An 11,260-nucleotide genomic window follows, 5' to 3' on the forward strand; every position below is an offset into this window, starting at 1 on the left:
TTAAATAATCTGGTTTCCCTCTCACATCCAGTAGTGACATATCTGTAGTGCTTACAGCAGCACAGCCTGGGTTAACTTAACTATTAGCTTTTATATAAAAGGATTTCAGACTTAGATGAAATGTTCGTAATAAAAAAAAAGAATTCACCTCATCCATATGTGAAACTTGTTTTTTTTATATATAACATTTGATCCACTATTTTCTCTAAGAGAGCAGCTGAGAGTGTCTGGAGAAGAGAATATCTTCCACAAGGGGTAGCCACAATCACAATAATGAGAATCACAGTTCATTTCAGTTCCTGAGACATTTATTTATCACGTTTTTCACACGCTGTCCATCAACATGTTGAGCTGCTCCTTCATCAGAGATAACAGTTCTACTAAAATAACTTAAAGCAACAAAACTCTAACCTGCAAACAAAAACTCGAGACCTTTTAATGGGTATGAACTGGTACAAAATCAGACACGTGTATTCACATCAACACTTTTATAATTATGCACAACACTGAAACAACTGTGTAGGTTCTCAAAAGTATTCACAAAGTTTCTTCACTGCACTTTTTCACAAAACCATCAACTGTAAAGTAACCAGCAACATTTCAATCAAAATATACCAAAAATCCAATTACATGTTGAGTAGTTAATAACATATAATGCAGAAAACACAGAGCGATTGGTGTAATAGTGTACTAATGTTTAAAAACACTGTTGCCACCAACAGGAGGAAAAAAGAAACACAGAATATGAACACCTTCAGTATTTCTGTGAAATTACTCCTTTAGCATTTGCAGTACTGTGCCCACATAGCACCAGATAAATACAAGAAATACACACCAATATCCATAAGAAAGCACTGAGGGGGGGAAACAGTCTATAAATTCATTTAAAATATATCAACTAAATAAAACAAAGGAGTAAAAGTTTTCTTTTTCACTTGTATCCAGTGTTTAACAGTCACAGTTTTACGAATAAATCGTGTAAGCAAACTTAAAAGAGGAAGGAAACAATACTGCTGCTCGTGTATTTACATCCAGCTTTATTTTTGTGTAGTGCTGTGGAAATCCCACATCTAAGTCCTATTAGAGGTAGTCATTATTAGAATGACAAAAATGGGTGTTTGCAATGGACAATGTTTAGTCATGCAGAAGAATGGGGCAAAGTCTAAAGAATAAATTCACAAGACTGAAAAAATAAGCTGGTTCACATTATGAATGGTGTAGTTTCTCTAATAATACTGTGTTTTCAAGCTTGAAAGTGAGATTATTTGATGGCTTTGAACTGTATTTAAAAAAAAAAAAAAAAAAAAAAAAAAAAAATCACAGTATGCCTCTAAACAACACATGAACATTAGTTTCTGTCGTCAAGCTGCCCCAGGACAGGCGTCACTGTGTCGTATTTCCCAGAGAAGCTTTAGTATTTGAGGGAAAGATGTGAACCTCAAGCATTGGCTTATCATGTTCTCCATCACTGCATCATGCTAATGCTTCTGTATGTTCACCCCCTTTCATGTGCTTCCCTCGCCTTCACATTGTGGTCTCGCTGTTGAGATGATTGACTATGTCATTGTCCTGGCAAATGAGCTGATAGGGTTTCTCGTTCTCCTCGATTACACAGTTGCGCACCTCGGCGTCCTGATTCTGCAGCTCTTTGCGGGAAAGGTGCTCCACGATGCCCGCCCCAAGGGAGTCGCCGAGAACATTCGTGGTAGTACGCAAACGGTCCCTGGAGTCACGAGAGAGAGAGAATAAGTGAGAAAGACTAAAAAATGACTGCATATATAAGTGGAAGAAAATGGATGGATGGATGCTATGAAAACAGCTGCAGGCTCTCTTCTCCATCACTCTGCATTATGCATCGATAACCTTTGTAGTTGTGGGACCTCTGGGCTCTCTGAAGCTTTACAATGACATTTAAGCTGGCACAATCTCAGACCAATCCCCATCAAGCTGACATTTAGTGGGAACTCACAGGAACCAATCCACAGCGATGATCAGCGTTATGTCCTCCGTGGGCAGTCCCACCGATGTCAATACAATCACCATGGTAACCAGGCCAGCCTGAGGAATGCCTGCTGCTCCGATGCTGGCAGCCGTTGCTGTGATACTGAGTGGGCGGTGGGAGGGATGGAGAGGCGAGTGAATGCATTTAATAAAAGGAAACAAACAAACAGCACATGTGCACTGCTGGTGGGTGTAGTAGAGTGTGATAAAAGCGCACGAGGAATACTGTCACTACCATATGTTCTATAAAATGTATTACACATTTTTGTCTAATAATAATAATAATATCAGAAAAACACTTTTAATATATGTTTACATGTTTATTACCCTCTCATTTCCTTATCTGGTCATAAAAAGCCTGATCAGGTGCACGGCGGAATAAAATAATCTGCAATTCCAGATACATAAGAATGGTCAGTAACATTAACACTCATAATTACTGGGCTGCACATGAAAGAGGAGTGTAAGCTGGAGCAAATCACTACCTCACGCTTTTACCTTGTTCTGTATTTGTGTATGTGTTGTATATAAGGGACAGCATGGAAGTGCCAGAAACTGCAGTTCCTTAAATGGCCACTAGAGGCTTGATACAAAATATTTCCATAGGCTACTATGTTAAAATGACCAACTTAGCAGCAGAATTAAGCATGTTTACACACATAGTCTATAGATTACCACCTCCTTTGTAAACACCGTATGGATATTCTTGCATACCTGTTATAATTTTTTTTTTTTTGTATTGAAGCTAAATACTCTGCAATTTCAAGTGACTGAACTCGATCTAAAGACTTTATTTTCTCAATTTGCTGAGTGAACTTTGAGTATTTTATTTGTAATAGTGTGGCAGATTACACCGGATCCCTGATTTGATCCCAGGGGCAGACACAAAGCCCTTGGTGGGTTACAGTAGGAAGGCCATCCTCAGTAAATATCTGCTAGTTTAAATATACAGAGCTGCCCGTTATGGCAACCTCTCGTGAAAAATGGAACAGCCAAAAAGTAGTAGCAGGTATTTAAACCTACTGGCCACTTTATTAGATACACTTGTTCAATGGCTTTTTAAAGCAAGTATCTAATCGGCCAGTCACATGGCAGCAACTGTGTGTGTTTAGGAATGTAGAAATGGTCTACAGCAGCAACACACCACACATACCTATGCCACCTCTGACAGCTAAGAGCAGGAAACTGTGGCTACAAGTTGTAGCACCAAAATTGGACAATAGAAGATTGGAAAAATGTTGCCTGGTCTGATCAGTCTTAGTTTCTGCTGTGACAGTCAGATAGTAGAGACCATGATCATCCCTTTATGACCACAGTCTGCCCATCTTCTGGGAGGAAAGAGGGGGCTCAGGTGAGTACTAGTAAGCCAAAGTGCTGTTACCTGATGGTGAGAATCTGACCAAAGTTTAGCTCCATGCCATTGACTTGAGCAATAAAGATAGCTGCCACTGCCTCGTAGAGGGCGGTGCCATCCATGTTAATGGTGGCTCCAACGGGAAGGACAAAACGCGTCACTCGTTTATCCACGTGGTTGTTTTCTTCGAGGCAGCGGAAGGTGATGGGCAGGGTAGCAGAGCTTGAAGCACACAGGGTGAGACATGTTAGCATTACCATAAACACGAGCAGAGACTGGCCTTTAATGCTGCTAAACACAAAGGAAGTAATGCAGTGCTTCTTATGATGAGATTCAGATGAATGAATAACAATGTTTGATTTATGCAGAAGCTAACCTGGAGGAGGTTCCCAGAGCAGTAATCAGCGCCTGCAGCAGGCCGCCAATGAAGCTGTAAGGATTCTTCCTGGTTACCAGGAAATAAAGCATTGGCAGGACAAAGAGGCCATGGATGAGAAGACCCACGATGACCGACACAGTGTACATCCCCAGCTGACCACCCACTTCTGCAAGATCCTTCATCTCCACAATCTTCCCAGCAATCAGAAACAGGATACCGACTGGAGCATACCTGCAAGTTTGGAAACATTGTTTTACTATAATGATAATTTTATTGGGTTAGTTGCTTTTACAGACTACAGGGAGTATTTACTTCAGTTAAGTCTACTCAGAATCTTCATAGAATTTCTTCATATGTCATGGATGCTGAGTTTTTACTAACCAGATGATGATGGCCACCAGCCTCATGATGGCTTCATTCAGGCAGTCAAAGAACTCTCTAAGAGCCTGGCCCTGCTGTTTCATGTTGCCAATGACCAGACCGAAGCACATGGAAAACACCACCAGACCCAAAGCGTTTACTCCGCCCGAGGAGCCAGACACAGGGACGACCTCCTCCACCGTCTCCTGTGGTCGAAAACGTTTTACACATAAATCAATACGCACTGTAGTTTTCTTTTTCATAGTGATTAAAGTATTGCACGTATACCTGAGGATGCTTGAAGACACCCACCTGTATGGTGTGCAGCACCGCGCTGAGGTTCGTGCTCAAGGCAGGATCGGTCACATTGAGCGAGTCGGTGAGGTTCAGGGTTACGGTCACATTTCTCGTGTGAACAGTCTTCTTGTACACTGTTTTATACTGCAACAGACATGAAATGTTTTTAAGGTAGTTACATAGCAATGCATGCAATTTAATGGAGATTAGGAAAATAAAACTATATGTTTATCAAATTTTTGTTGATCAAGATTTAGAGATAAAGGAGACTTTGTTTCTTTAAATGAAATGAAATGTCCCATAATGAAGAATATATGAACCATGGCTGGGATGAAAACAAAGGCTTACCTGTATGAAGCAGGCTTCTACCAGATTAGGGGGAAACATGTTCCTAGAATAACAAAAGCAAAGATCAAATGAGCCACATATACATAAATAAATATGCCTAAAACCTAAATTATTTTAATAACCAGCAGGGGGCGACTCCTGTGGTAGTCTATGGGAAAACAGCACTCAGTTGCTTCACTCTCTGACCTCAGTAAACGCTTTCCTGATAACTTTATGGGCTCAGTCCAAGTTTCGGGTCTCACTGAAAATAAGATTGAGTCATTTTTGTAAATTACTGTCATTCTAAAAGTCAGAAAGATGCTTGTGATGTGTCTGTGGTTTCTCAGTTTCTCCTTTCTTTTGTGTAGTTGCAAATCCTCAAACTTCACTAACTGATAGGTGACATCATGGTGGCTGTGCCCATCGTTTACACTGTCTGTGGCTAAGTATAGCTCTGCAGCCATTTAGCATCGTTCAGAACAAATAAGGGAAACAATGGAAAGAGCCTGACTCCATCCAACTGTAATGTCTGCCATCCAAACATGTTAGGTTACAGCTTGTACCTTATAAAGACAGAGGTGTGAACATCATTTGGCGTTTTGGAAGTTATCCTAAGCTAAGTAATTTGATTACTGGCAGTAGCTTCATATATAACAGACAGATAAAAGAGTGGTATCAATCTTTTAATCCAACTCTTAACATTCTTGTTAGACTGCTCTCGAAATATGAACTGCAACTGTCTGTGGAAACACTGTGTAACCTAACACATGAGTCAAGTTTCTGAGTCGTTACCTGATGAGATCCAGAAAAGCATCAGTAGCCTGAACAGGTTCGATATTCCCACCGTTGGCCACGGGGCTGTCCCTGCTCCCTTTCCCCGGCTGGATGATGACGACGATGACGATGCCGATAAACACAGCAATCACCGTGGTCACCATGTAGTAGACCACTGCGTGCAAACCCATCTTACCAGATGCTTTACTGTCCAAGGAGGAAATGCCTGAGGCAGAGAACATTATTTTCTGAGTGGACTGATGAAGGTTTGAATTTGACGTTTAATTAATCATAGAAACAGCTTGCTGGTGAATACTGAAGACTACGATAGGATATCTGCTCTCATTTCAGGATCTAGACGGTAATGTGCTGAAGCAGTGTGGGAACATTTGCTTTTAAGTGCTCGTTAGAAGCTAACCTGTGATCAGACTGGAGACAATTAGAGGTAGCACCAGCATCTTCAGCATTCTCATTAGGAGCTCCCCAGGAAAGGAAAAGTACTTGATTTCTCTCAGGGACAGATTGTAGGGGCGTAGAGCAAAGCCCAGGATTATACCTGGCAAATAAATAAACTAATATAAAAGCACAAAAAAAACAAGTGAAAAAAACCTCCATTTGTTGTTCCTTTCCACTCACCCAGAGCCACGGCAGCGATGGTGAACAAAACAAACAAGTTCCTCTTCAGGAAACCCTTCACACTGGCCTTGCTGATGGAGCTCATCCTCTCCTTCATGCTGCTCGCTCTCCTCTCCATGGCCCTGCGTAAGCGCCTCCTTAGGTCTACTCTGTCTGGTAGGGGTGGTTTTTCTGTGTCCTCGTTTAGGAAAAGGCTGGCACTGGTGGGGGGCTTCTCGTTCATAATAAGCTCCAGCACCTGGTCCAGGAGGCAGGTCTCGTGTGAAACTAAGAAAAAAATAATAAAAATTATTTGTTAAATGTGAAGTTTTTGTCATCGTCATTCACAGAATATCCACACACATCGCATGTTGTTCAACGGGGTGAAAAAAACATAACAAACATACAAAAAATAGAAAACAGGATGAAACGGCTGCTGCTGTGTGAAAGACTGAAGCACCTGTTTAGGATTGCAAATCAAAACCTGACCTATCTGTAGCACAGTAATTAAAAAGCCTGAACCATGTAACCTATCACTGCCAACTGAGATGGAGAAGATTACCAAGCTGAAATAGTTTTTATGAATACACAGTTTTCTTTTTTAGTGTTCAGAGAATAAACATCCCCTTTTTTGTATAATTTGGTTCAGTTTAGTGGTAAAACAGTTGGTGGACAAAACATTAATTGGCCACAGTTTGGATTAATCTGTTCTTCAGCGTCTCACCGGCCACTTTGTTAGGTACACCTTCAACTTTAACTGTTCATTAATGCAAATAAACAAGTCGTACAGCAGCACCTCAAAGCATTTAGGCATGTGGAAATGGTCAAAGGGGCGTGATGAAATTCAAACAGAGCATCAGAATGGGGAAGAAATGGGAATCATGTGACTTCTGATGTGGCATGGTTGTTGGTGCCAGATAGGCTGGTGTGAGTGTTTCAGAAACTGAGGTCTGCTGGGATTTTCCATCGCTAAAGTTTACGGAGAATGGTTTGAAAAAGAGAAATTGTCCAGCGAGCGGCAGTTCTCTGGGTGAAAATACCATGTAGAGGTCAGAGGTCAGAGGAGAATGTCCAGACTCGAGCTGATAGGATAGCAGAAATGACTCAAATAAGGACTCGTTATGCTCACATCGGTTTAGTTTACTGTGCTCAACAATCACCAGATCTCACAAACAGAGCACCTTTGAAATGTCGTGGAGCAGCAGAGTCGCATCACAGGTGTGCAGGGCATAAATCTGCAGCAGCCATGTGATGCTATATGACAATATGAACCAAAATCTGCGAGGAATGTTTCCAGCATCTTGTTAAATTTATGGCATGAATAACTAACAAGCAAGTTATTCCTAACAAATATATGTATGAGCACTTCTGTATGACCTCATAGTGTACAACAGCAATAGCCTGTTTACCTAATTTGTCAAAAAACAATAAAGACATGTTGAAGAGCATGAACTCTAAAATACACACTGTCACTTTGACAAAAGGCAGACTGCAAGCATAGTTCTGGTTTAGTAATTACAACCAAAGCTGGACTAGGTGCTGGTTTAGTCTTGAACCGAGTAAGCAAACGTGAGCTGTGTCTTTTTCAAGCCTTGCTTTGCTATTTTTTCTATGCTTAAAGCTATAAAATAGACTAAAACTTAACATGAATAACGAGCTTTTGCAGTCTTACCGTGTTTCCCTTCCCTCTCGGTGTGTGTGTGTAACACATGGACGCTGCTCGCGCTTCCTCTTATCTAAGTAGGCTACATTGTTTCCTCTTAGCCAACCACTGCAAACAAACTTGAAATCCCACAGAGCGGGTAATAAACAGGCAGTGTCCTCATCTGCTTATCCTTCAAATCTACTATAATCACATTGACCTCACACAAAAATCATTTTTTCATTCTTCCCCAGAGACAAACACTTTATTTTGATCACCAAAATCTGAATCTACTCAAAGAATTTTTCTAAGGTTTGCATCAATCTATACATCATCCACATGTTGTAAAAAAAAGAAAAAAAAGTTAACCAGGCAAAGAGATGGCGGTCTTCTCAGTTCTCTCACAGCACAATTCAAACCTGCTGTTTATAAATGTCTGAACGAATGTGTAGCGCAGTCACAATGTTTTACTATCTGGAGGACTGGAGTGGACTGATAACCCCATTCTAGTGTGTGATGGATAAGAGTGGATGAAGCTGCCAGTTTCTACAGCGTTACACTAGAGTAGTAATGAAAACAAAATGTTCAGTCGTGAAGCTCAGTAAAGGCAAGACTAACGAAAAAGGAAGTCTCGAGGAAGGAAAGGCACTCTGGCAAAGGGCTGAACATAAAGGCAGTTCACAGGTTACCATATAACAGCAAAAGAAGTTTATGTATTACTACATAAATCTTGGGATGAACACAATTAAAGGATCAAAATGTTCCTTTCTGCCTCAATTCAAGTCAAGGGAGTGAGAGAGCAGATTGACCTTAAGCTGCACCACAAGAGCTAATTTTGTCAGGATGGAGCTGACCAGAAACTTTCAGCTGCGAGTCAGCTTAATGTTTCTTTTTTTAAAAATGTGCTTGATTAGTATTCACATGCAAAACCTAATTCCCAAAATATCCAGATGTTGATCAGGCTGCAAATGAACAGAAAGACTGCAGAGTTTCTGTTTTAAGTCCCTGTTTCATTCACAGTTTCGGTAAAAAAGCTGCAGTTCCAGCTGCCTTAATTTTGTTTGACAAATAAACACTGAAACCTTAACTCAACAACCAGGAAATATACCATAATAAAAGGGGCATTAACCCCAGATAATCAGCAGGCATTTATTATAATGAAGAGATAATATTAAACTTTGAAATCCAAATGGATACTGACTAACAATACATCTGTCAAAACACGTGAATTCGTTGTGGATGTATGGCTGGTAAAAGTCAAGCAGCTTGTAATGCAGAACATAATTCATGAATACTAAACAGGAAACCCCCAGCATGTAAAAAAAAAATTAAAATTAGTCTGTGTTCCCATCTCAAGCTGTTATATATGCTTTATTATTATTATAGCTTATTATACAAGATAGTCTCAATCTGTGGTAGTTTGTGAAATACTCAAAACCTTTAATGCACTGATTGTCACCAAATACAAAAGACGACGTTTTGGGTTAAAAATGCAGATTTTTCCACCTCTTTTAAAGCTTTCTTGGTTGCCATGGTGAGGTCTCCCCACACTTTCTGCTTCTGACATGAAATACTTTGCTTCCTAATTAAATATATTACTTACAACGTTACTCTCACTCACACAAAAAAGGTGGAAATTCATGTCCATGAGCGCAAAACACAGATTGCCTGGTTATATTACAGTTGTCATATTTTGTAAACTACATTGATACTACTCGAAACCGATGAAACACGACAGCTTTCTTTAAAATCAGACCAGGTGCATGTCTTATTCTGTCGTGATTACAATCCCAGCAATTTCTCAGTGAAATTGAGAAATAAAGGCAGGTATTTTTCTCGTGATCACACAAATTAGCGATCGTAAAAAGCCTTTAAGCTGTCTGACTACTCACCACTCATGTTTTAGACTTTGAGTCAAACAGTCCAGTTAGAATCAGGTAACCGTCTGAGCTTCACCGCTGTGGACGAGAGGGTCAGGATGTCGCATGTGTGGACCTCCAGAGGTGAGTGGAGAGTTTGTCTCAGCTCGGCTTTCATAACAAGACAGACATGAAAGACCTCTCATATGGCCTGACCTTCTCATACCTACACACACACACAGCCAACATTTTGTGGCCTGTGACAAATCAAAGTCAGACAAATCTGCCTACGTTCCTAGTTTCTAATGGTCAGCACTCCACACAATAACCTTTCCATGTCAAACAGCATTGAGTAGAAAATGACACAGTGATGTACATGATAAAATGTCCAGATCACAGCGATTTAAAGGGGACTCTATTGATTTTTCCCATGAAAGTTGAGTTATTTCAAACTCTTCACAGCCCGAGACAATAAACTGTCAGTGTAGAACAACTTGTAGACAGGAAAGTCAACAATAAAGAAGCCGAATCGTCTCTTAACAGTAGCTGGATCCCCTTTTGCCTTCCGGACTGCTTTAATTCTTCGTGGCAGAGATTAAAGAAGATGCTGGAAACATTTCTCTAAGATCTCCATATTGACATGATAGCATCACACAGCCGCTGGAGATTTGTCTCCTCCTTGTTCCAAAGGTCTACTCCCACCACATCCCAAAAGTGGTCTGTTGGGCTGATATCTGGTGACTATGGAGGCCATTTGAGTACAGTGAAGTTCCCTTCTTATCTGTCGAGAGTCCCACCCAGTGTGGTCTTCTGTTGCTGTACTCCATCTGCTTCAGGGTTTAATGTGCTGTACATTCAAAGATGCTCATATGTACACCAACAACAAGTACCCCAATTTTTTTCTCTGTAAACTTAATGGTTATGAAGGAAAATCCCAGCAGAATATCAGTTTCTGAAATACTCAGACCAGCCTGTCTGCCACCAACAACCATGACACTTTCAGAGTCATCAGCAAGTCATCTTGACCATATCTACATGCCCAAATGCACTGAGTTGCTGCCATGTGATTGGATGATTAGATATTTGCATTAATGAGCAGTTGAACAGGTGAACCTAATAAAGTGAGCAGCCAAAATAACAAAAAAACCCATCTGCACTGCATATGTCTTCGTTTAATACAATCCGCTTTCTCTATTACAGCAAACAAGTTATGTTACCAGTCGAGAAAATACAACTTTAGTGCAAAAGTCTTTTGGATGCAAAGAAGCCAAAAGGGGGCAAACATGTGCCAATCCTTCAGGAAACAGAAATATAGAGCTTCTTTTCCACTCCACTACATCTTTGTTTCCAAATTATATGTTACAAATAGAGAACGGTGAGAATTAGTATAGCAGTATAGCAACAGGAGAAAATTCAATCCAATCAGACATACATACATTCAAGCTTCACAGGCAAGAAATGTGTAGATAGATAGATGATAGATATTTACCCTGTTTCTGTTTTTAGATGTGCTGAGCTGTCATAGATCCTTCCTTCTTTCGGCTGTCCTCCTTCTAGTCGCTGCAAGACACAAATTAAAACTTGACACAATGTTGCTACAACTTTGAATCGGACGGTTTTATCTATGATGCCGACTGTAATTACAGATTAAC

The 11,260-nt window shown here is 40.4% G+C and overlaps 1 protein-coding gene across 1 annotated transcript; it reads right to left on the minus strand.

Annotated features, from left to right (window-relative positions):
- Nucleotides 1-1,269: 1,269 nt before the first annotated feature.
- slc1a6 (solute carrier family 1 member 6) lies at nucleotides 1,270-9,720 on the minus strand. Its single transcript, XM_031725784.2, has 11 exons — nucleotides 9,642-9,720; nucleotides 6,129-6,395; nucleotides 5,911-6,048; nucleotides 5,511-5,718; nucleotides 4,740-4,782; nucleotides 4,407-4,535; nucleotides 4,116-4,300; nucleotides 3,732-3,965; nucleotides 3,383-3,577; nucleotides 1,970-2,104; nucleotides 1,270-1,723 (listed from the first exon to the last, which is right to left on the minus strand). Exons 1-11 carry the CDS (start codon nucleotides 9,646-9,648, stop codon nucleotides 1,525-1,527), a joined length of 1,740 nt encoding a protein of 579 aa, XP_031581644.1. The 5' UTR covers nucleotides 9,649-9,720; the 3' UTR covers nucleotides 1,270-1,524.
- Nucleotides 9,721-11,260: the final 1,540 nt, after the last annotated feature.

This window comes from Oreochromis aureus, linkage group 23, assembly GCF_013358895.1.
Source record: "Oreochromis aureus strain Israel breed Guangdong linkage group 23, ZZ_aureus, whole genome shotgun sequence".
Lineage (NCBI taxonomy): Eukaryota > Metazoa > Chordata > Actinopteri > Cichliformes > Cichlidae > Oreochromis > Oreochromis aureus.

Bases quoted from the DNA above. Each gene is read 5' to 3' on its own strand.
- slc1a6 (XM_031725784.2), bottom strand. The intron at 5,719-5,910 runs GTTAGCTTCTAA...TCTCTGCCTCAG, and splicing joins TGTCTCCAGTCTGATCACAG to GCATTTCCTCCTTGGACAGT. The intron at 2,105-3,382 runs GTAACAGCACTT...CCGCCCACTCAG, and splicing joins GGTCAGATTCTCACCATCAG to TATCACAGCAACGGCTGCCA.